Raw genomic sequence first — 27,859 nt, forward strand, 5'->3', positions numbered from 1 at the left:
CACGCCTCCAAACCCCGTCCATCCATTCAAACCAATAAACAATAGAAATTTGGACACGAGAAAATCCAAGAAACCCATCGAAAGTATATTGACATTATATATATTTTATTTTAATTCGAACAGAATATTTACATAATAGGGATACCATGATTAAAGGTGAACGAAATGCCATTCTAAAATCATAATCATAGTCATAGTCATAATCATAATGAGCTGTAATTCAAATTACTTTGGATACATGTGGAGTCCCCTCCTGGCGTTGTTCATTCTTGCAATTCGTTCGACTTGACTTCCTTTTTGTAGAACGTTCTCGTTTTCGAAGAAATATCTGATGTAACGAGATCTAGTGATTGCGTTCGAACTGCTGTCTGACTCTCGTGATGGATATGTGTTAAAACTTAAATCTCGAATGGTCAGTACCAACCAAGTCCATGGAAGAGTTGATCCATGGAAGTATCATTTTATCAAATTCTGTAGCAAAATTTAGTAACACTCGAAGACGAAACATATATGGCAAGAAAATCAAATCGAACACAGTAAACACTTAGTTACAAATAACATCTATAAACGGTGTCAATAGTTATACAAGTGTGTGAACTGGAAATGTGATTATGGTAGCATATGGAGGTATCATATGAAAATGTAGGTCTCATCCCTGCAAAGATGTAACGCCATATTTTATATCTACGTCCTTTTACCAAGTTTTACACGTCGAGCTAAGCGTGTAGATAAGTTTGAGGAGGGGTAAGTGGTCGACCGAAGTTCTCTATGAAGTTTTGCTTTCGCTGGATTCCGTAACACTGAATGCATGCACGTTTGACCAAACAAGATTGAGCATTGCTCAAAACAAATAGGAAAACTGTCCATGCTTGCCCCCCCTTCCCCCGCCCACGCCCATCCCGTCCCCTCCCCGTTGAACCGCACACAAATCACAACGGTAAGTTTAGACCTAATTACAGACCAAATGTATAGTATACATTTGAATGAGAATGTACCATTTGACGTAAAAAGTTATATTATTTTCTGGGGAGGCCGACACCAGATACCCCCAATGAGATTCGACTTCAACAACTCCAAGGCCACACCCCTTCCTTTTACATAACCATGGATCATATATGTTTCAATTGAAATCGATGATATTAGAACTTAATGGCAAATAGCCGGGGATTTTAATGTCATAACAAAATGTTACCAATATTTAAAATTATGGTTTATAAAGGGGTATAGGTTATACACATGGCATACATATCAAAACAATTCGTACAGATCGCATGAAAAATAGCAAGTTAAATACAGGAATGTAAACATATGTAGATAAACTTAATTAACATCAACTTTTAAACTTAAAATGTCAAGATATTGATGAATAGATATTAAAGTTGAGAACAAAACAAATTTTAAGTTTAGTGGCCTAAAGTAAAAATCAATAGCATAGTGTTGATCGTTACCTTATGACATTTTTCTCAAAATATTTCTTTTTGCACTTTTGTATATGTTATATTAGCGAAACGCAGACATGATATATATTTTGAAAAACCTTCTGATAGACTGTTGTACAACTATACAATAAAATATGATTCTGTTTATATCGAAGGCATTGACGAATGATAGAAAAATATGCTGAAAGAAAAAATGCCGTTTCAGACACTGAAACTTTTGCAGGGAAAATACGTTATAATTACTTGTTCTACTTTGCGTCACTTATATACCCAACTTTTAAGGCGTACTGTTTGCACTTTATTGGATACCTTTCGGGCTAAGAGAGCGGTAATAATATTTGTATTTTATTTGGGGAGGAGAGAGGTTAGGTGGAGTGGACAGGGAGGGGATAACACTAGTGATCTCTCAGATAGGGGAATTTCTGTTTCTGATATTTCTTTGCTTACAACCCTGACGTGATTTTTTTTTTCAATCACGTTAAACATACCACCCCCAATGGACAACTCCCTCCTCCTTCTCCCCTCCCAAGCGCCAACAAAATCGACACAAAAATCTGCTAGATCATCGGTCATCTTGAAGAATATTGTTTTGCATAATTTTCAGCCATGACGTTTAGCTCAAAGTTTTTAATGTAATTGATTCACGGGTAATCTTTACTGCTTTTGACATCACTTAGCTCCTGTCATGAAGGATCCACAAAACTAACTGGATAAAGGCAGTGACTGCTGAGGGGAGTAGGAGAGGTGGGGAGGGGGTGAATCTATTTCATTACAGAAAATGCTCGCTTTTTATGATTTCCGTAAACGATTCAAATCTTGCACTTGAGACAACAAAAGCATATATTTACAGGTCATCAGTACTAACGTGCTAAACAATTGCTAAAGTACTTTCCGAGAGATTTTCATCTCGTAGCACTAAAGTATAGATAAGTCGATGCATCAGACCACAAAAAAAAATGCTTTTGAGATCGATAGTAATATGTTTCTTGATTAAGATGTCCATTTAACTGTCCATTACTTGACTGTCCAGCAAATGTAGATCGCAATATACGATTTGAAGTCGTTCGTATATATACTGCGACTTTATGCAATGTTTCGCCATATATACTATCCATTCATTCGCGTGACCATTTCACGTTTAAAGCAAACTGTCATCCACTGCGTAACTGTGCGAGTCCTTTGCTATATCCGATATATCGGTGTTCTGTTCCGGTTTGACCGGTGTTCGGTTTCTCAGCAGAACGCTCTCTGACGCGTACGTCTTGCTCATCGTGGTCATGGCAGGCCCGTTCTTCGGACCGTCTTTGCCCTGTCGGCGACGAAAAGTATTCCTCAATGCTCTCCTGTGCGTAGAACTCATAACGTAAACGATCACTGGGTTAGCGCAAGAGTTGATCAAACCCAAACAAAAATGAACGTGTCTAAAGATATCGAGGACAGTGCTATGGGCACTGGATATAAACTCGAACCAGATCGAATAAGCGAAGTACGGCAACCAACAGACTGCGAAGAAGACAGTGATAGTCACCAGCATTTTAGCGACCCTCCTTCGAGCTCTGAGCTGCGGTACCAGACCTGGTTGTCTCTCGTTCCGAAAGGTACCGGTACTCTTCATCAAGCGACTGAAAATGCGGCTGTAACACCACGAGATCGCAATCAAGGGAATGACGTAGAGCAGAGCGAAACGTATCAGCTCGTGGATCTGCGCTGTAAGCGTTTGATGCGGCAGGTAAACGCAAACTAAGTCGAAAACCTCCAATTTGGCTATGATCATTATCGGCGTCGATAGGAGAAAAGATATCAGCCATATGAAGACGATGCTCATCATTGTACACTGGTTATTACAAAGATGGCCGCTACGGCCCACTCTAGTGATAGCGACGTAACGCTCAATGGACCCAAACATCAGTGAATAGATACACACGCATTGGGCTATCAATTGAGACATATTCATGAGTTTACAGATCGCCAGTCCAAACTGAAAGCACGGGTTAATCTCGTGTTCCACGTAGAATGGGACTGCTACCGCTAAATATAGCAAATCCGCTACCGCTAAATTGGTCACCAATAAATTCGGTGGTGTGCGGAGATTATGATTGTTCAAAACGGTGAAAAGGTAGCACACATTTACAACGATGCCAAACACTGCTATAGCAATCAAAAGGGTAATGCCGACCTTTACCACGAAAGACATTGGCTCTTGGCAGAGTTGTAAGACCATAGCTGGGTCAAAGGAACTGCCATTTCCATACGACGACGACGACGACCAAACGTCCATTTTGAATGAAATGCTCTCATGAAAAGGTCAGACGAATTCTGCGAAGGAAGCGAAGATAAGAAAGAATTATGATTACCTTGTGTTAAATCAAAATAATAAAAAAAAGTAAAGATGCATTTTACTTAGGGTTTACGATAAAAGTTGTATCGTTTTTGCTCAATTTTTAACCGAATCAATTTCAAGAGCATTTGCCCACTTCCAGGAGACTTCGCCGATATTAACCATAACTCGAGTTTTCACCAAGCAGTGTAGAATATTTTGGTCGCAAAAAAAAAAGATTTTTTACATTGTTCCCCAACAGAATATCCCTTAATAGTGTATGGAGAACGATGATTCATTCTGTTCCTAACCGTCAAAAGGTAGGCGGATTTTCTTTTAATCATTAGATTGAAAGATTCAATCTATATGAAACATTAGAGTGCCCTTATGTGCAACCGGATGGGAATCATTCACGGGCTGGGCTCCGCGATATCTACCTCTTGATAACTCTATACTCTATAAAATATATAACAAGATGAGACAAGAAATCAGCTTGATGAGATACAAAACGTACAAAGATCACTTTCTGAAAATAATTGCAAAATATAATCACACCAGACGGTAGCACATTCTGATCGTTTCAACACTCAACGTTATGTACCGGTACACATATTATAACAACTTATAACCCTATGGAACATATATAGCTATACACCTTTAGACTTAGTCTGGAATTATGTACTTCAAAATATGGTACACATCTGAATAGGAGCTAAAGTTCAAATAGTTCTCCTATTACATAAATAATACATAAAGTTAACAATCATTATAATAAGTCAATAAATCACATGGTAATAATCATATACTTCATGATAAAAGAACCGACTGTCGGTATGTCAATATACAGAGTTTTTACCTTTGTCAACGCGTATTCAAATCACTAGTGAAGTTCTGTATATGTATAAATAACTGTGCTAAAGTTTAACATTACTCATATATTATTATTGTTTATTATATATATTAAGAATATATAGGAAGCTAGAAATTAATATATATGTATTATTGATATATATTCATTTTCCAGACTCTGTCGATGAAATGTGATACTTCAGAGTCAAATTTTACATGCCACCTTTCATGACAAGCTGATACAAGCAGAATAGATTCTAGTCAAGGAAACATATTCTATATGCTTTATCAAAAATAGTAATAATAATAATGTGTAATAATAATGTGTAATGAAACATTCTGAATTGTGCCGCGTTTAATGAGATATCTGTCAGGGAGGTTGTTTACCTTCGTGATCTTCGATTGGTTATATTAATCATAACCGATCGATACAGTCGTATCGAGCTATTTCTTCACTAACATTCCATTATCTGAAACCGTTGATAAATACTGCCATCGATATTTGTTATGGAAAACTATATATCTAGGTATTGGTATTGATAGGCGAGACCTCCAGATATTGTTCGTGTTTTGCAACCTCACAAACGCATTTCTTATTATTCAATGGTAATTATTATATGATCAAGTGGATAATGGGGCAACGGATTCTCCATTAGCACACGTTTGGGCCAATTTTATTCATGGGGAATTTGTGGGGGAAAATAGCATTTTCTTAATGATCTTTCTACAGTAGATGTGGTGACGATATTTTCTGACTTTTCAAGAAATGATAATGAAGCCGAGGATTTCTTTCAATTTATCAATACCCGGAACCCCCAACATTACATTCACTATTGAGAAACTAAACAGATATAGTACTCTTCCATTTTTTTATGTGTTTATCATTTTTTCTTGTTACGCACAGAATAAATTTAGACAGTTAATCAAATCGTATTGCACAGACATTATATGCACATAATATTATATGCAGACATATTATATTCAGACATGTTATGCAGACATATTATACAGACATATTATATGCAGACGTATTGCACAGACATTGAAGTTAACTTAGTGTTTGTTTCTATTAGACTCCGTAATATGTTTGCCGTCAAAGATTATATCTCTTTAAGCATTAAATCTCGTGTGGTCTAATAAATTCAACTGCACAAGCTGTAATGCTTGCTATACAGGGGATCCCATAGGCACCTCGCAACACGGACCTTTGGAGCATCTTTACGCTGACAACATTGCACATATTTACAAACACTTAAGGTAAATTACACAATTGCAATAGCAATGAAGAAGAAGAATAAATATACATAGGCCTATATGTATATATATATATAGATATAAATATAGATATATAAATATATATATATCTATATATATATATATATATATATATATATATAGATATAGATATAGATATATATATATATATATATATATATATATATATATATATATATATATATATACAAGACTGCAGTGAGATGTATTTTAATCCCCCCCCCCACCTCCAACCGCACTATACTATAGACAATATTATTGATAAATTATGCATTACTCATTATATGGTTGAGATGATAATTTGTCAATTCTTATTGAAAAGTCAATTGATAATATATTTTAATATTTAGTTCAACATAATACTGTGTATATTTCTTCATCAAATAGCCCAAATATCAAATTAATACATGTAAAAACAACATGCACACATCAATTGATAAAGTAAACAAATAATCGAGATTATTGAACAGTTCCATCAGTTTGGCGATATTTTCTAATGACACTTTTTATGACTAGTGATTAATAATTCATATTTCTGCTTCGACAAACATGCAATGCATGCTCTGTTTTGTGGCTGAAAAATACTACTTGTGATGGGTAAGACATGACCTAATAAGTATTTATTTCATATGGTAATCCCTTCATCTGAAATAACCGCTTATTCGGTTTGATGTAAAAGACGGTAATAACTATATGCAAAGTCCAAACCTATACAGATGTTTCTAATTACATTTTTAAACAATTTGAAGCAGACTATGGCAAGCTATAACCTGCAAAGTTAACTAAGCCAAGTGGGACCTGTATTGCGACACGCGGTATACCGAATTATCCTTACACAATAAGTGACATTCGATATAACCGATTCTGAGTATAAGAAGTAAAGCACTATAAACATTTCACAGGGATAGCATCCTGAGCCGCTCGGTTTGATCATGTCATTAAGAATCTCTACCCGGTTACCGGTTTTTATATATTAACCTGTGGAATAAAGTTCCCGGTTTTATACAATTACTGGCCTTCAGCGTTTCAGAGATAAAATGCAATACAGAGAACTTTGTTTATGATCAACAACTTCCTTTTAACTGTAGTTTCTTATCATTTCTGTAAGCTAAGTGATGGTTGAATTCAGTGGCGTAGGAAGGTACTTTTGAGTGGGGGGGGCTGAAGACTGATGGCCGGCCTGGAGGAGGGGTCTATGATGGCCGGCCTGGGGGAGGGGTCTAAGGGGTGGGGGTGTCTCCCTCCCCTTTGGAATTTTTTGCATTTCCAAGTAGCCTCAGATGCAATTTGGTGCAATATAGCACATTTCAACACCCACTCCATTTTGTAAACTTAATTTTATATTTTCACCAGGCCTTATATGCAATTTGGTGCTCCAAATGAGATTTTTTTTCTCATTTGGAAATGAAAAAGGGGTTTTCTGACTTGCGAAGCGGGGGGGCGGAATGATACTTCCGCCCCTCCACATTTTTCACTGGGGGGGGGCTGGCGCCCCCCCCAGCCCCCCCCCCCGGTTCCTACGCCCTTGGTTGAATTCGAACTGATCGTTGTGCGGCATATGTCGTTTAGTGCTGTCCTATTACATACAGTGTATACTATATAGTGTTTCATCTCCGGTTCTCCGGTAACGATATACGGTTATAGCGCGCATTACGCGATATTTACGGTTAATGGTATATGCCAGGTGCAAATCATGGTGAATAGAGAGAAAGTTCTTTTAAAATTTGAAATCGAATGTATAAAGTTACAAAAAAATCTTCTAAAATTTTTGGCAATACTAAATATTGATTTAACAATTTTAACAGGAATATCATGAGAATTTAACAATGTATGTTTTAGTATAACTTGACCCATGACACATGTATCAGGAAATCCATTTAAGTTAGCAGCTTTTTTCAACCAATAAAAAAAAAGAGAAAAACAAAATACTTTGTCGTTTGAGAAAAGAAATCTGGCCTTTAAAGAAACAATCAGACTCCTAAGGTATCCTCTATGCATGTCACTAAAACATACTGAAAATCGTAATTTTAAGATGATTGTATCTTACATTAACGATTGTAATTATTAATAATAATGTTAATGTAATATTATATTATATAGTCGCCATGAATAACCCTTTGCTTTGTTTTGTTTTTTTCCATTCATGCTTACATTAATCCAACCAACGCTTTATCTCATTTAAAAGCAAGTTTTGGTATTAGATTTAATAAGTTCCTGTTGCTATTCGAAACTTGCATAACATATTATAACTGTGCCGTCCTTTTGGTCTTATTGGTGCCCCTCAAACTCAGAATTCCTAGCTATATGGGCCTCATCAAATTTTACGGAGAGAGCAAGAATTAGACTATATAAGAAAAGAAGGTAGTAAGCATTTGAATTATGTAAAATATTGTAAATTTTGTAGTTAGCAAAAATGATTGTAGGAAATGTTGTAAAATGTGGTATATATATTGTATAATCTTATGTTTTCCATAATTGGATTGTACAATGCAAATTTTTAATAAACTGGACTGAAAATAAGAAGTTTTCACAAAAAACAAACAGATGCCACGAGTAGCATAATTACAAATATCACCCTGTGATCACCTTCTGCTCTAAGCAAGAGAACGTTGTATTCGAAAAAGAGTTTAGGTTATAGTGGTATATGTTCAAACAAGAAACTATTTTATCTTCATTGATGAACTGGTTGTTGCGCGCTGTTTTGTGTGTGTGTGTGTGTGTACTAAAACACACTGACTCACATTCATGCATGTGTCAAATTGCCTACCAGCGCATTTCTACGTTATTATGTGAAATTACAAATGTTTCGAAACTAAACCGCACACGAACGCACGCACGCACACGCACCCACACACACACAAGTCATACCCATAAAGCTGCATGGATACCCCCGTAGAAATCTACTGGTATTAGAGCTGCTACATAAAATCACGTAACTTTTTTTTTTTAAGTGGATATTTGCTTGAGCAATATATGTCATGGGAATTGGACAAGCTATTGACTTGGTTTATTGTCGGCAATGTTAAAAGAAATTATACGAAAATTACGCTTAGAAATTCAGTGGAAAAGAACGATAACATAAACACAAAAGAGGCCCTCTTTACATGCATCATATCCCTGCCACAAAAAGTACGTTTGTATTTCGTAATTGCTAAAGTTGTCATATTTCTATACAGTATAGGTTTAGTTCGTTCAGCCCCCCTTTTTTTGGGGGGGGGGGGTTAGTCTGACACCTCATATGAAAACAAATGCTCAAAGTACATTTGCTGTTCACCGGAGGACTTAACGGTATCCATTTATAACGATGAAAATGATTTGTTTTTTCTAAAGTGAATGCCCTCTGGTTGACTCGAAGTAACAAAATGACTGCTAATACTTGATATTTTTTTAATAAGTTGTCAAACTAATGGTCGACTGCTCAAATATGAGCTTTGTATAATAATATAAATAAGTAAAAAAAAGTACGAAAGCGTTACTCTGTGATGAATATGACCAGTGAGTGACTGGAACTGGAGAAAGCAAATTGAAGGGGTTCCATTAATACTTAACTGTACTTTTACTAAATACGTGATGGTATTAGAAGGATAATCGATGAACATAGTATAATCGTCATTAAGAAATTTGCATGACATCTAATTAATGGTATCCGAGATATTAATAACTGAAATTACCACTGAAATTTCCACCAAAAGTAAACTTGAAGCAAAAAAGATTCACGTGATAGTTACACACTGACAACGAATTTCTTGTTTTGTTTAACTTTTCACGACATTGTCTTGACCTTGTATTGTCTTGTATTGTCTAGGGTTACATCTTAACATTAGGAATGTACAGTTATTACATTACATCAATTACTGTAGTGTATCCATATGTTGATGCATCCTAAGTTTTGAGTAGAAAGTTGGATGTAATATTGGAAGAAAAACATAATCACAACTAGTCAGTCATCAAAAAAGTCACTGCAAACAAAACGTGTCAATTTTTGTATGTATCGAATAGGATACACACAAATACACTTACATACATAGTAATTATATTATATATATAAAGATATATATATATATATATATATATATATATATATATATAAAATTATATATAATTATATATGTATATATATATATATATACATATATATATATAAATGAAAATCGTAATGAGTTGGAAAATCAAGACCAGTGAAAAAACTTCCAGCCTCCACCGGGATATATATACATATACATATATATATACATATATATATACATATATATATATACATATATATATATATATATATATATATATATATATAAATATATATTCTTGAAAGAATTAAGAGAAATATCTCCAAGGAACTGGAGAGAATCGCGGTGGATGAGCTTTCGTCTGGAAACGAAGCACTGAAACAAACATGTTCATCCTTGGACGCAAGACTTAAAAAGCTCGAACAGGATAGGGGCACCCATGGCTTCCCTTATCAACAAAAATGAATGATTTTCCATTATCTTTAGGGCCACAAACTTTTACCTTCAGGATACATCAGAAGCATCTTTTTATTACTTAGCCTTACGCACTGCAATCCGCTTTTCAATTTTGTTCATCTTAATGTGAGAAGCCGTGCACAACGGCAGGTCAGATATTTGTTTATTATGCAATCTCCATTGGCAACAAAACTTTACTTGAAGTAATCCTCAGAAGTGTTCTTTCTACTCGTCACCTTACCAACAATAATAGGTTTCAAGTTGCTGTATAATTTCTTTCACATTGTGATTGTTTATGCGCCTATTGATTGCTAGGACGTATGGATCATGTTACTTTCTCTTTACTTACTACGATGGTTCTCTTTATTGTTTTTTTTTTTCATGTTATCATTAATGCCCTCCCAGGAAAACTCCTCGATCGTATTTTGACATCGCTTGTGTTTTGGGAGCGAGGGTGTGTAGTCACTCTGACTACGTGATGTTTTTGTTTATTTTCACTGTTTTTATTTCTCCATTTTCATTCTTTTCACTCAACTCCACTATCTCCAAAAGTGATACCAATGTATGTTCAATTGTCAATAAATTTGTCATCTGCCTTACTTTAACCTTTTCTCCTCTCCCCCCTCCCCCCGCCCCCCCACACGATTATACCTCATATATCTTTCTACGATTTACCGTAATTACATCTACCATTGATTTTCAATGAGTTCATGGGAGAACTTCGTTTAAGCTCTTACAATGTAAGAGTTTTAAGGCAGAGTAACAAAAGAAGAAAGGTTTTTCCTTATCGACACAAATAATATAAGCGACATTTTACTTTATCCAAGAGACACACAGTACTCCTGACGTTGAGAGTTGCTGGAAAAACGAGTGGGGGTGGGGAAATCATTTTTGGTCATGGCACTATACTAGTAGAGGTGTCTGCATCCTTTGAAATCCTTATCTAAATTTCTCAATTCATAACCTTGTAATAGGCAACAATGGCCGGCTTATTCTTTTGGATATTGAGGTTCTGCAAACGTATTTTTCACTTGTCTGTTTGTACGGCCCTAACCGCGATGAACTCTCTTTTTTCGAGCATCTTCATCTCTTACTCAGGGATAGACTGCAGCAAGGGCGTAGGAACCGGGGGGCTGGGGGACGCCAGCCCCCCCCCCAGTGAAAAATATGGGGGCGGAAGTATCATTCCGCCCCCCCCCCCCGCTCCGCAAGTCAGAAAACCCCTTTTTCATTTCCAAATGAGAATAAAATCTCATTTGGAGCACCAAACTGCATCTATAAGGCCAGGTGAAAATGCAAAATTATTTACAAATGGAGTGGGTGTTGAAGTGTGCTATATTGCACCAAATTGCATCTGAGGCCACCTGGAAATGCAAAAAAGTCCAAAGGTGAGGGGACCCCTCCTTTCCCCCTCCTTAGACCCCTCCCCCAGGCCGGCCATCGGTCTTCAGCCCCCCCCCCCCACTTAAAAGTACCTTCCTACGCCACTGGACTGCAGGGCTCGTTAATAATAAGAGGGGACTTTAACTTTGTCTTTAAATTAGAGTATGATAAATCTGGGGGGGGAACCCCCGCACCAATTTTAATGCTAGAAATAAATGTCTTGACATTATGTCCACATTCGATTTAAATGACTTTTGGCGTGAGCGAAATCCATATGCTTAACATTTTTCATGGACCTCAAACATAACTCATGATATGCATTGCAGACTTGAAATATTTTGTTTTAATTTCACGTTATTTCTTGCATCCAGTGTCTAAGTGTAATTTTATTCCTGGCCTCGTTTCCGACCATTCAATCATACACCTATAGTTCTAAGCACTCATGATGACAAGATGGGGCCAGGTTTTTTTGGAAATTCCACAATTCTCTTCTCGCTGCCTACGATTATATATCAATTCAAATACCAAGCTCATTTTAGATCTCGCTGAAAATTTGAAAGACAAAGACCCCCTTTTTCGTTGGGACTATATCAAATATTCTATTCGCAAAACCACCATTGTGTACAGTAAAAGGCAAAAGAAAGGAGGCATTGGAGAAACAGTTGTTAAAGGAGATTTCCTGCATTGAACAAGCCCGTTGGACCTCAAATTTCTCTGATGATATCAATAAACTTTCTTTGACCAGGAATAAACTACAACACATTTATGATTATGAACTTAGGGGTATTATCATTCGCTCCAGAGCTAGGTGGGTGGAGAAGGGGGAAAGAACACCAAGTACTTCTTTGTACTTGAAAAGCGTAATAAATCCTGTAATGTAATTCAATCCTGTAAAGTAATTCATAAGCTGAAACTGATGATTGTTCTTTCATCTCGTATGGTCCAGTAATTCTCTCCAATATGCGTCAGTATTATGAATCCCTGTATTCTAGTGAAATGTGTAACAGATCTCTGCTCCTTGACAAATCTGCCTAATGATAATGTTCTGTCGAAGAAAAGTGCTGCTCTCCTTTAGAGATTCCATTTTTTCTGTAGTTCCATTATTGTTTTATCTATCGCATCATTGGTACTAATTACCTTCTTCACCGTATATGCAAATTAAGGATAATGCTCTATATACTTTTTGTAACAGAAGTGAAGAGACTATTGATCATCTGTTCTGGGGTTGTGCATAGGTTACCTCCAGCTTTATACTGGATATAGAGCAAAGTATTTAAAAAAAAAGTTGAAGGTTTACAGTCTTTTATGAGGCTAATGCCTCCTCACACGACTTTACAACTTAACCCCTGGTCATTGGTAACTTGTCACACCCACACACCAAAGTGTGCACAACTCAATCAATCTCTCCTGGGGCACCACAGTGCACCACAACCACGTGTCCCCCGGGGGACTTCCCATAGGGTGCAGCCACAAACCGGCGTACGCAACTATATTTACAAGTTACCTCGCAGGTCCCCATTTATACACCTGGGTGAAGAGAGGCAATGGAGATAAAACGCCTTGCCCAAGGACACAACGCAATGATCTGGCCAGGGCTCGAACCTGTAATCCTTAGATCACAAGTCCACTGCCTTAACCACACTATTTTAGGTGAACAGTTTGTCTTTTCAAAGCAGGATCTCTCTTTTGGTTAGAAATTAATTCAACGGCACCCATATAACTTCTTGCACCTGAAGTATTATATCCATATATATATATATATATATATGGATATAATACTTCAGGTGCAAGAAGTTATATGGGTGCCGTTGAATTAATTTCTAACCAAAAGAGAGATCCTGCTTTGAAAAGACAAACTGTTCACCTAAAATAGTGTGGTTAAGGCAGTGGACTTGTGATCTAAGGATTACAGGTTCGAGCCCTGGCCAGATCATTGCGTTGTGTCCTTGGGCAAGGCGCTTTATCTCCATTGCCTCTCTTCACCCAGGTGTATAAATGGGGACCTGCGAGGTAACTTGTAAATATAGTTGCGTACGCCGGTTTGTGGCTGCACCCTATGGGAAGTCCCCCGGGGGACACGTGGTTGTGGTGCACTGTGGTGCCCCAGGAGAGATTGATTGAGTTGTGCACACTTTGGTGTGTGGGTGTGACAAGTTACCAATGACCAGGGGTTAAGTTGTAAAGTCGTGTGAGGAGGCATTAGCCTCATAAAAGACTGTAAACCTTCAACTTTTTTAACTTTTTTTTAAAATACTTTGCTCTATATATATATATATATATATATATATATATATATATATATATATAGTAAATAAATAAAGAATAACACACCAGAAAAAATCCACTTCACTACCGGTTTCGTCCTTTTTTGGGTCTCATCAGGCGTAAGGGGTGCACTCTGTATAATTATAACACTTGGTTAATTCGCCCTCAATGACAGTTATACAAAGCCAATTTATACGCATTCACACACCAGTAGAATCACTGTGGTCGAGTGACACGGACTTCGGTCTGCCACACAAGATCCGGGGTTCGATTCCTACCTTCGCCTGATGAGTCCCAAAAAAGGACGAAACCGGTCGTGAAGAGGAATTTTTCTGGTGTGTTATTCTTTATTTATTTACTATATATCTGTCATACCACTTGCTACACATTCATTTCTATATATATATATATATATATATATATATATATATATATATATATATATATATATATATATATATATATATATATATACATATAACAATAGAAATATAGACTGAATTGTCAGCGATTGGTCTCAATGACTTAAGAAGAGAGGACCTTGTTTCTATCATTTGATCAACTTTCAGGTTAATAAGCATTTAATGAACATGCAGATGAAGGCATATTGGAAATGTTAATTCCAAAACCGTTTTCTTCCTAGTATCATCGTTGTTTTGTTAATTTGTTTCCATCCACTTCCAAAAACAATCGGAAGAATAAATCAAGAAACAAATCACGTCGCATGTATCAAGGGAAAACATTATGTCCGTCAAAAGAATAAACTTTCCGATATGAAACGTTCTGAACTTTTAAGATGAGCTTTAATGGATCTGTAGAGTTAAACTATTGCAGGTTTACATACACCACATACCCACCTGGATCCCGCTCTGTAATTTATTACTTCCTAATGCTTATATGAATTACTTGTGTGGTTCAAAATCTATGAGAAACAGTAAACTTCAGAAAGAGTTCTTTGCAATCTTTGGTATGCTAAAATTTGTGACAACATAAACCATTGCTCTTTTAAGGGTATTATATGTTTTGCTATAATATATTCATTTGGGTCAAATATCATCTCGAAATATGATCATTCTATATTCATGCATGCATCGCTCATTTGAATTTGAATCGTTCTACTTTGTATCTGATCAAGAGTTGATCAATCTATTCTGGAAAAAAAACACACAAGTAAACACACAGCAACAACAAAACAAGTTCAAACATAATCAACCAGAGATAATGTAAATAAAAGAGCCTCAAGCCATTGATATTTCAGGGGCGCTCCGACTCATAAACTAAAAGAAAACAACGTTATTACCAATTATAAATTGTAAATAATTCCAGGTTGATGTTTTTCACAGCATGCGGATGCTTTATCTTTCGAATATATTGTATAATTTGTCGAAATAATATGGATATGATAAATAAGTTTCATTTGCAACTGTTTAGAGAAACTAAAAAAATGCATTCGAATATAATTTGAATTTTATAGATGGTATATAGCGTATAAAACAAATATAACGTGGGGCTTTGGACAATATTACAGCCCACACTTCAATACAATAAAATAATAATGTGTTTATTACAAGATTCGACCGTTGTTGTAAAATAACATTAACTCTCTTTTCTGTCTTTCTTCCCCCTTTTTCTTAGTCGTGGGGAAATTTGTTTTTGAAGAATAAATATTTACCAATGATACTTAGAAATCACACATCGTAAAGAAGTGATAACAAACAAGGAACCTTAAAGCCCAAATTTGAATATTTTGCTGCATATAACGGTATATGTTTAGTACAGGCTTCACCACTTCATATACATAATACGATAGATATAATCTACACGAATCCTATCTTTTATTTGCAGCAAACTGTTTACGAATTCAAGAACGGAATTAAGGGGCAAGGTGTCGACGACCTTTCGGTCTTAACACTACGACTTAATTGAGAAAAGGGGAAAAAAGATGGTGGAAATTCAACTCGAAAGAGAGAGTGACTATTTCGTTAGAGGGGGGTTATGACCTTTCATAGTTCAATCTTATATCAGTACCAGGGACGCAACCACGTATACTTCAAGAGGGGGGGGGGGGTAGTCCCAAGAACTATGCCAAGCCCGCCCCCACACCCATTGGCAAACAGAGATTTACCATAAAAGCTATAGTGCAGAGCACATAAATATCGACAAGTATATATTTAAATAGAGCCTATAATCACGACACTGATCAGTCAAAATTCTTCAACATTGTTTCAGAAGTTGCAAAATATATCATCTTTTTGCATCCAAGCACACTCCATGTACCAAGGGAGGGGGAGGGGGAGGGGGAGTCACCCTTCTCCTTAGACCACTACCCTGGACGACATAACATCATATCACATCTCCTATAGTACCAAAATGGTCTACAGTTGCGCCCCTTGTCCGTACCAACGTATTAATGGCGCACGATTGGAGTGGAAAGTTTATTCTTGGATTCGATTAAAAATCATTTGTCAATAGACTATTTAAGCATGTCGTGCATTAAGACATGCGTCGAACTCAACCCTTTCGTTATACGTTACTAATATAAATTGCAATACTTTGATTCACATAATTAGTTGATAATAGGTCTTCGAAGGTACAATAGACTAAATCCGATCTAACACGGATATATGGGTGTCATGAAATAAGCTACTGCACGGCTTCCTGATCCTTGGGTCTCTAAACTAAACTAGAGCCTGGCCATGACAACTAAACAACTTGACCCACTCACAACCCCAGTCCCCTTAAATCGACACTATAATCACGTGAACCATGACGGTGGTATACGTCAGTTGCAGTATCACGAGTATCCTTCGAAAGAGAAAAGAATATAGCTCTTATAGGTTGGTGAGCGATCCATATTATGTATCTGAGTGAAATTATCCTTCACATGTATGGGTATCAGGTTTATGCCATCTTCTTTCTTTTATTATTATATTTATTAAAAAGTCAGCCAAGATAAATCCTGGGTTCAAAAATCAAATAACTTGATCCTCTCTCACCCCTCGTAGACCTTTATAAGGACCCTTACATATTGTGACTGTTATGACCATGTGATCACCACGGTGGTACTTTCATTGAAGTATCACGTGTACCTTCGAACGAGAATATATCTATACTGTACGTGATCCTGGTTTTATGGGTTGATGAGCGATGTGTACTTCTCGACCTTTTGGCTAAGATCATGTATAGTATCTGTTCCCTTTCGAGGGGAATAGTGATGCACACCCGACGATCACACAATCGCAGTCCCGATGCAAGGGGACTGGGGTTGAGAGCGGGTCAGTCGTTCGGTAGTTTGGTTTTCGTGCCCAGGTTCTTTCCTGGCAGACTTTTCTTAAAAAGTATGTGTTCTGTATAATGTATCTAAATGTATAAACCGATAGAGTATCAATGATCTTAACGTAAATGCCTAGGTTAAAGTAAACTTACTTTATCAGGAAAAGTTAACCCAAATGCCTAGGATAAAGTCAGACTTTATCAGGAAAGTATGCACCCATGAGAGAGAGAGAGAGAGAGAGGTGGAGAGAGAAAGAGACTGGCCACGAAAACCAGACAATTGGATCCACTCTCAGGTTCTGTCCCGTTACATTGAGACTGTAACCGTGTGATCATTCAAATGTCAGTTTTACGTTAAGTGAAATACAAAGAGTCCCTACAAATCTATAGCTACGGTACACTTGGTCCAATTAAAGGAAGAGTTACTCATCTCTGCATATAAGATCTGTAAACATTTAAAAAAAAAACTTCACGGGTGGGAGTATATACAGAGTGCAATATTGTAAGTAAGTACAAAACTGACCGTATAGGACTCTACTTATTCTCTTTTTTTTTTCATTTAGCAAAACGAAATGTTCACTCATGTCAATTTACACGAATGTTTAAAGTGTTGGCCGCAAGCGATGAAAATGTATTATGCTACATGCGAAACATTTTCTATACATGGAGCCGCCGGCACTAATTGACACTGCTGGCCAAGTCATGTAGTTCGCGAGCTTTTAACTTTGTATACGTAAATTGTGTAATGAATATTAATGGCCTTCGACAATTTACACGAATGTTTAAGTTATGTCCACGAGCGACGAAGATGTGCTGTGCTACAAGCGAATCCATTTCTATAAATGAAGACGCCGGCACTAATTGACGCTGCTGGCCAACTCATGCAGTTCGCGAGCTTTCACTTCTTATACGTGATTGTATAATGAATATGCTTAGCCTTAGAGAACGCAGTATCTGTACGTAAATGTACTTCTTTATGCATAAACATGTGCATAACAATGATTTGGAATGTACCTCAATGCAGAAGAGAAAGTAAGAAGAAGATAAATAATAGCAGGCTTAAAGACTGATTTTACTCTTATCCATCTATAGAGTTTCAAGAGGACGTCAAGCACTTTTACAGTTTTAATAATCATTTCAAACTCTTTGCCAGTGGCTCCTAATATATTGGTGTATAATTTAATTTGAAAAAGTCATCCACATGATGAGTAATAGAAATGCCTTAGTCATTAATAACATCATTGCTTACTACAAATCGCAAATTATTGAAATACAAAGGAGGATTGGAGATCAAGGGACCCACAGGAAAGAGATATGACTGTTCTAACTTTACAGTTAACCCCGAAGCACTTGAAAAATTATTTAAAACCCTTCTTTCTTCATTAATAGAACTCTGAGACCCATTCGTTATAATGACAGTGTCGTCTGCATAATTGGATATTTTGATAGTACAGTTAGAGATCATTATGTATATATGTATGTATTTTAGATCCTCCTGCAAGCAGGAACTCGCGAAGAAGCCATCATTGGCTTATCAAAGCCGCAAGCTGACCGAAGTCAGTCTCTCAGATGCATATTTAACGTCCATGATTATGAATTGTCAATTGTCAACAACTCTGTAACTGGACGACATACATTAATCTTGGAGTGACTCGAACTCGGGACCTTACTTGAAAGGCACCGGCGACTGAGCTAACACTCCATTATACCTTAAATTTTGACGTTTGAAATAAGCAAGGCATTTAAGTTTCCAGTGTATGTAATGAATAGATATAGGGGCTTAATGGACACCCCTGCCTTACGCCACGAGACACCTTGAAATAATTCGTCAAAAATTCATTGTTTGAATCACAGGATGAAATGTTGCTATACAGAGTTCGCATCCACTTTATAAAAATTGGTCCGAAGTTAAAGAAAGAAAGCGTTTTAAGCATAAAATCCCAATCAAGGCAGTCACAAGCTTTCTCATAATCTAACAATAGGAGGGCACTTGGGGTAGAGTGGTTGTCGCAGTAATCAGTGAGATCTAAGATAAGACGGATATTCTCACCTATAAATCTCCCTTTTTAAAACCCAGTTTCTTCTGGATTAATCAAGTCTTGGAGAACCATCTTCATCCGATTGGCTAAACATTTTGCAACTATTTGATAATTTACGATGAGTATAGTGAAATAGGGCGCCAGTTTTTTTCTCTCCAGAAAACGCTGGTCTTTTGAGGGTTTCGATATAAGAGTAATACTGCATGCTCTCCCCTGTTCATCGGAAATGTGTAACCTTTACGAAATGCATGGTTAAAAGAAGTAGTTACTAGTACTACAATTTCATTCCAAAACAACTTATAAAATTGGGAGTCTGTCTGAACCAGGTGATTTGTTCAAGGGCATGGAATTTAACGAACGTCGTGTGCATTCATCTAAAGTGAGGGGTCCTAAAGTGAGGGGTCCTTCGTAACTGGAATTCTCTTCCTCAGAGAGTTTTTTTGTGATTTCAATTAAGATTACAATGAAAGTTATACGGGTTAACATTTTTACTCTTGGTGTAAAACTTCTTAACCTCATTCATGATATCATATTTGGTATAAATAACAGTATCGTTACCCACACCTAACTCACAGATTGAATGTATGGATTTATTTCTCTATTTTTAAAGTTCAGAAAGTATTTCGTACTCCTTTCTCCCTCTTCTGACCATCTAGCTCTGGATCTAACAATAATATACACTCATGAGTTTTGTAATTATATAAAGTCTCCAGTTCAGCCCTGGCATCATTTATCTTAGATTTTAGTAGAGTTGGACGGATATATATATGTTTGCTCAAGACAAGAGATCTTTTCGATCAAGTAACGTTCATGTGTTTTACGTATATTAATGATAGGGGTTTTGAATACGAAATAGACACCGACCGAATTCTAAACTGACAAATTTCCCAGAGTGAGCTGGGATTGTCGTCGCTGTAGCTAGAAAACGTTTCAGCAATCGTTTCTTTGATAAGGTTAACATAGGTAGGGTCTTCTAAAAGAGAAGAGGTATTTAACTTCTACATTCCTTTTCCTCTGTTACTGGCATAAGTACAAGGAAAGGCTTACGAATGAATGGTCTGAACCAAACGATGAAAGCCACTTGCAGAATCGGTAGTCAAATTCCTGAGATCATGGTTAGATACAAGAAAAAGGTCTAATCTGCAATGAATGGAATCATCGATGTTAGAATGCCACGTAACATTTTTACTCTATAGGGTTACGGTCTCTCCAAATATAAATGCAAGACAAATAATAATAATAATAATACTAAAAGCAATTTGTCCTGAACCACTATATATACATCGTATGATGAAGTTGTCAACACACTAATCGCAACGGAATATCAGGAACTACGTAATGTACGTAGATCTTAAAGTTTAAATTTGTATCCAGTTACGTCATACACGGAGAAAAGTAGAACAAATACCAATAAATCATCAAACTAACCCAGATATGAAATTAACAATTTTCAGGCGTTTATAATACGATTATACCACATCAGTACTCAAAAAAATATTGCAATTAATCAAATTGTTCGTCTTTGAAGATGATCCTGTTAGGATCAGGCTTGACGACAGTGCATGGGCCAGAAGGGGCTACGTCCCGGGGCACGGGATCAATTATAGGGGGTCCGGGGAATTTGGAACGGCCTGGGAAATATATATGACAAAGAATAGTGTATTAGTGCAATATACGTAAGGAAACAGATTGCAAAACAGGACACCCGGTTACTTACTTTACCCCGGGGCCTAGGCCTGGTCCTCGATCCTTCTGACTATTGGATCCAGTGGCGTAGCCAGCGGGGGGGGGGCAGGGGCGGAAGCCTCCCAGTTGAAATGCTCGCCCCCCACTTGCCCCCCCCCCCCAAATGGAATTATTGACTGAGAAAAAAAAAACTTGAATGCACACTAAATATGTTGCTGGGCCTATGTGCATATTACCATGGTTTTTATGCAATTGTTATTCTTTACCTTTCACCTAATTCTCTATCTGCGAAATTGGGTGGCCAAAATAAAAATCACTTCCATGGGAACATTGGCTTGAAAAAGAATTTGACCCAAGCAGCAGCGCAAAAAAATGCCACTGTCTCTGTATTGTCAAATGTGGAAACGGATTGGCAATTTAATTAAACGGTCTCCGCGGCACTCACAAGCGGAGGCTACGTTCAGTTTATGTTCACATGGTCATCCCTGATCCCTGGATTGTGTTCCGAAATGATTTACACGTGAGTGACGTATATGGCAGAATGAATATCACAGTTTTTAGAAACAATTTGCATTTTGACTGAAAGTTACAACATGTTTTGCTACGCCTACGCGACCAATCGCGATGTGTTTCTTGGGTTAGGTACATTCAACACAGAACAGCCTAGTAGTCTATATACGTTTGTGTTTCCGTAGTGAGCTCATAGGCCCGAGGTGACCAGACATCCCTGATTTTCGGGGACAGTCCCCGATTACAGTCAGAGTGTGCTGTCCCCGATGAACAAGTGTCCCCGAAAATGTCCCCGATTCGTCAAAATGTTCAGGAATTTCGAAAATATCCCACATTATTTGTAAAATAATTGTAAACACAAAATTTAGTCAAGTGTGCAGTCGCAGAACGGAACTTTTAACCAGTATTTCAGGTGGGCCAGTGTAAAGTGGAAACACTGTTAAAAATATGCTACATCGATCTAGCCTAGCACTCTTTCGACCTTATAAATGGCAACTACGGCGACACAACGACACTTATAGTGTGAGCATGAGCAAATCACAAGCTCTCAAAGAACCACGTAAAGTAAGTTGATTTCATTTAAGAAAAAGCTACATTTTTGAAAATAAAATTGATTTAAAAAGTGCTTCAAGGTATCACCATTTTACATCTAAGCACCTTAAGCACTTGAAAATTTTCCAAGGGGGAGGGGGACAGCCCCTCCCCTTAAACCCCGCCCCCATATCAGTCACGCAATAAATGTCCCCGATTTCAGTCACGAAAATATGGTCACCTTAAATCAGAGGGCGCGAAATTCGTCGATAAGTTCGCAGACAGTCATCAGAATAGGCGAATTAACCTTCGCTTGAATTTTTGAGTGAGCCCTAGAAAGTGCAAAAGAAGGGCCCGAAGGGGGAATGATAACATCTTTTGTTGATTGGGGGAGGGGGGTGGTTACACTCCCAGGCAAGTCAGATATCATGCTGATCATCTTTCAATACTGACAGAAAGAGCATAGTCTATTCAGATTTTTAAAGAGAATCATCGATTTTTCAGTGATCTGTTTTATCGTTAATAATACCTATGTGGAAATAACATAAAACGTCAGCTAACTAGAGTGACCATCCTACATTGCTGACACAATACCCGATTTGCCACAGTTTGTCATGCAAACTGTTTGGTATGTCTTTTGTACTAGCTTAGTCTGCCCCACCAATCAGACCCTTCGCCCCCCCCCCCCTTTGCCCCCCAGATGGAAAAGTCTGGCTACGCCACTGATTGGATCGAACGTCTAATGTAACCTTACTCTCATATATTTACCTACACACGGCCATTTTGTAATAGATAAGCAGATCGCTAACATTGGTCTCTTCTAACTGTTTGATTTCTTTAATTAATTGAATTGTGAAGACAGCCTCATGAATCATAACTATATAAAGTGAATAATTATATACGCATTGGTAATATAAAAAAAAATGCCATGTTATTGTCATGGGATTTTAATATCGAAGAATTACCACAAATTAAGTGGGGGAAATTGATACTATTTTAACTACGGCAATACTAATGAGAGATAAGACAAATATTAGTTGATCGACAGAACTGACTTGAAATTATAGGAAATTAAGAAAAAGTATCTGAGTTTACCAGTTTGTTTTAGAAACGACTTTGAACTTTACATCGAGAATATCAATTTTCTTTTTTTGAAGGTAAATTAGGACACTCATTGAAATTTTTCTTATTGCACTCAAAATACCTCAATTTTCAATTGCAAAAGTTGAACATTTCATCTCCGGCAAATTGATTTACGACCTTCTTTACCGGTTTCGAACCTCTGGACATTACGTTTTCAAATATATATATTCATTTGCCTTTGTCGTTTACCTCCATTTCATTAACAAAAGTCTGTTTAAGGTATCTCTTTCGAGATCCGGCTTAAGGAATCACAAATGACTTCGAGTTGGTTAGTATCATGTTTGATCTCTAGAGTAAGGCAAAATATGTCACCAAAAACAGAACTATAGCATTGTTTGATACAGGTGACAAACACTTACAGTGGAATTACGATCTTCCTTACCGGATTCGAACCTCTGGACATATAGCATCCATAGTGTCCGCGTACAAAGCGGGAGGCCCGAGTTCGAACCCCGGTGGAGGATGAAAGTTTTTTCACTGTTCTTGATTTTCCAACTCATTAGGTTTTCAATGTTCCAACTCGTTACGTTTTCAATTATGTATATATATATATATATATATATATTTATATATATATATATATATATATATATATATATATATATTTATATATATATATATATATATATACACACACACAAAATTAACTAACGGAATTTCGCTTTAACATACGGACAAAATTGTTCATATACAGCTATAAATATTGTGAGCAAATTTTGATCTCGTATCATAATGTGATGAATATTTTATCATTTCGTGATATTAAATGACGCCGAACTTTGACATTTTTCTCCACGAAAAAAGAGAAAGATATTAATAAATTATTTATAATTTAGCACAGATGAACTGTAAGATGGCGAATGTATACATCTGTTCTTTTTTTACCACATGCATTTACTTCGTTCATGTATTAAACTAACATCTAAATATAAAATGATATAACTTTTGAAACAGGATCTTATCGGCTGCTTTCCCCCATTGGGAACGTATTTTCTTTGCACATAAAGGTCGAATCAAAGCCCCCCAAAAATCCATCTTTTATCTGGTTAGAGAAGGAAACTCGATACCCCAAACGAGCCATGCAATTGGACGAAATGCAACATCTGTGCCTTTGAGATGTAATGTCAAAAATTAATTTAAAAAAATCAAAGAAAAGATAAAACAAACATAGGTATGAACGTGAGAGAAATATTATCCAATACCGCAATACAAGAATATATGGGGTTCACGTCGGCGTTAAGAGTCTGTATCTTATATATCGTGTGCATCGAGACTGGATCAAACATATACGCGCGCTCTCACGGACAGTTTATAAAGGCCTCTAACGCATTCGCACCAGCAGAAATACTGTGACTGAGTTGTATACGGAGTTTGGTTCGGCTTCTAAAGAAGCACGAAGTCCGGTCGTGAAGTGACCAGTGCTGTGGCCGAGTGGATAAAGGCGGTGGCATTTGTATAGCAATGAGGCTTAACAATCGGGAGGTTCGGGTTCGATACCCGGCCGGGTCATAGTAAGGTGGGCTTTTCATCCAAGAGCAATCTACAGTTTTCCCAACTGAATGACCTTCTATATTGATAAGATTCGAAATTTGAGTTAAAATGTTAAATAGGAAGCCACCCTACGTTTAAGTTGTAATCCACAAAGCCCTTGCGGGTTTATCTCACATTTGTGGTCGCTTAAGCGTCGTACAAAAAACTGCTGATTATTATGATTCTTATTATTATTATAAATTGGAATTTTCTGGTGTGATAATTTTTACTGAATGTGTTACGATTGTTACAAAGTGCACCGTCCTGGTGTTTTTGAATCTGACAACGTACACAGAATTTGCCACTTTTAGAGGCGAGCCAAGCCGTAATTATGAAAAATTAGAAAGCCTTTATCATACACATTCACACCAGTAGAATCACTGTGGTCGAGTGGTAAACCGACTTCGGTCTGTGACAAGAAGGTCCGGGGTTCGATTCCTACCTTCGCCTGATGAGTCCCAAAAGGACGAAACCGGTCGTGCAAGGTGGAATTTTTCTGGTGTGTTGACCTTAATTAATTTAATATACATCTACCATACCACTTACGTCACATATAGTGCAAATATGAGGTACAATCATGTGCTTGACAATGTGGGTACATCTTCTCTGAGAACTACATATTGAAATATAAACTTAGGCTTGAAATATATGGGCTCCGATGCCACAATTATTGAGTAGTGAATAATGGGATGGGATTATAGAGGCTTCTACCGCACTAAGACGGGCATCATCTATATCAAGCAAAAATACATCTGTACCCTATATAATATGTACTCAAATTACATCACCAAATATCAAAATATCGTCCATAGGACGATTCAGGATTGTTCGAGTAAATGCACAAAAATAGGAAAGTGGGTCAGTTGAACATTTTTATATGAGAGGAAAGATTTGAGTGCATTTCGTTTTTTTTTTTTGGGGGGGGGAGGGGTTGGTAATATAAATCCAAGCAACCTCTTATCAAAATTGATGTGATTTGAAATGATGAACTTGATATGATACACAAATCTAATACTGATAAAACGGTGAAAGATAAATTGAAATTTGATCAGGAGTGGATGTAACCACGGTCCTTTCATGTCTCTTGTTTGATTTTTTTTACTCTTTTTTCTACCCATGAGAGTATAGTGTCTGAATCTTCCTGTGATGCAAATTAAAGCTTCTCTATATGTATCGGCAATTAAAACAACAGTAGACTATTTTTCTCGTGATATGAACGACACAACATACGTGAGGGAAGTGCGTCATGAATGATTTATAAATAATTCATGTACAATTTGTCCAAAACAACAACCCCAAAAAATGTAGAGATAGTTTTCCGAAAATAATTCCTATCTGTATTTCCATATACCGCTGAAAAATTTGACGATTTTTTTTAAACATAACGTGATTTTTAATTGCCAGAGGCAATTTAAGTTTTTGGCTTTTTTTTCTGTATCTTCCATTAGTAATCCCTTTTACGTAAGGAACTCGTGCCGTTTGGTTTACTATACTTAACTAAAAAAGCCTTTCTTGTTCACATGTTCACACACACACTCACACACACACATACACAAGGGGAAACAAAGTTCACTTAAAATCCCTCTTTCCGTCCTATGTTACCGTATTTATTTTATGAGAAATTGAAGTCAGCATGCCACGAGATTGCTATCCTTTATGGAAATCTTCCTTCAAGAAGTTCCCCGTGTCTGCTCTAATAGTTAGTAGACCATGAAACGGGGTTGCCTCTAAATGTTCTGCCTTGCTTACTTTTGCGTCGGTCGTATAGACTGAATTTTAAGCGAACAACTTAAAATGCTCCTGCAATTTCAAGAAAGAGGGAAAAAAATCTGTCTTAAGAGGCACTTTGCTATGCCCGGTAGTTTTCAAGTTTCCGGTCGTCAGTAACAATTTAGACACGAGCTCTATGGTCTAGCTTTATTCTGTGAACATATCTGATTACTTTGTGTAATGATACTAGATTTGACATTAATTCATGGAAACGCCACGAACTTACTGAATCATTGGATGTATTGAAGATATAAAGAAAATCCATAAAAAATACATTTCTAAGGGTAAAAGGTTTGTTTTGCTCGACCATATTAATAAAACATCAAATAAGTTGATATATGCCCACGCTCATTCGATTCAGTGCAAAATATGAAACGGTATCCCCTCCCCGCCCGCCCGCCCACACCCACCCACCATATAAAATGTATGTGTATATGAAACCATTTTTGGGGAAGAAGGCTGTGCAGAAACCAACCCGTAACTTACCCCATTTCCTGGTATCAACCGATTCACATGCACAGAGAATACAAGTAACAACGTTAAATCTGAAAGTTTTGTACCCACAGGGAAAAACTGGATCGTGCCGATAAATCTGATAAATCGGTAGCATGTGCTATTAGGATTACAGCTAGTATAAGAGCTGAGGACGTGTGTAATCCCAACAAAATGCTTCAAACTTGATTTGTTGGGATTACACATATCCCTTTTCTCTTTAGTGAATCGTTCGCATATTTAATACTTTGCAACTCACGCACTAGCTCAATACAGGTCCGCTATGACGTAATACCGAATATATCTCTTGTTAAACACTGCTAATAGTTTCAAGACAATGCGAAGGTTAATGAGAGACGATCGAGCCGATTTGCTCTGTGTTTCTTTGCAATTGCGCATGCCCAATATGAGGGAGAGCCAGACATGAGATTAGACTCTATAGTCTCCTGAGATATTTTCAATTTTTTCTTATAGTAATGCAGTATGGCATGTAAAATCATTTGTAAAACACTTACGATCTTTTATACTGTGAAAGATAAGAACACCATATTTCGCGATGCTTTTAATATCAAGCAAAATCATAAACTATATGAAAATATTTGGAGGAAATATTCTCCCCCCCCCCACCCACCCTCTCCTATTTTTTTAATATTTGTTTTATTATAATTGATTTTTGTTTTTCGTGTTGGTGTAGTTGTATTTTCTTCACAACGTTGAGACATCACATGAAAATTAATAATTTAAAATGCAAGTTATATTTCTTCTGTGTTATTGGCTTTAAACCATAGACGCCCTTGTATCTTAGAACATGCTGAAAACATCTTCTGGAGGTCATGATAACCTTGCTGCGTTCGAGGCCGTATAGGTCAAGCAGTCCGCGATGTCTTTACATGT

The 27,859-nt window shown here is 37.0% G+C and overlaps 1 protein-coding gene across 4 annotated transcripts in view; it reads right to left on the minus strand.

Annotated features, from left to right (window-relative positions):
- Nucleotides 1–901: 901 nt before the first annotated feature.
- The window catches only part of LOC139966756 (galanin receptor type 1-like), a 53,744-nt gene continuing 26,786 nt past the window's right edge, over nucleotides 902–27,859 (minus strand). For 2 of the 4 annotated variants that reach the window (XM_071970093.1, XM_071970092.1), the window contains exon 2: nucleotides 902–3,755. In XM_071970093.1, coding sequence (XP_071826194.1) covers nucleotides 2,578–3,717 — 1,140 coding nt within the window. In that variant the 5' untranslated portion in view covers nucleotides 3,718–3,755 and the 3' untranslated portion in view covers nucleotides 902–2,577. Of the gene's footprint in view, nucleotides 3,756–4,270; nucleotides 4,292–26,305; nucleotides 26,395–27,859 lie in introns of those variants that run through there. The other 2 variants (XM_071970094.1, XM_071970096.1) reach the window with 2 other exon arrangements.

Source organism: Apostichopus japonicus, chromosome 4, assembly GCF_037975245.1.
Source record: "Apostichopus japonicus isolate 1M-3 chromosome 4, ASM3797524v1, whole genome shotgun sequence".
In the NCBI taxonomy this organism is placed as follows: Eukaryota; Metazoa; Echinodermata; class Holothuroidea; order Aspidochirotida; family Stichopodidae; genus Apostichopus; species Apostichopus japonicus.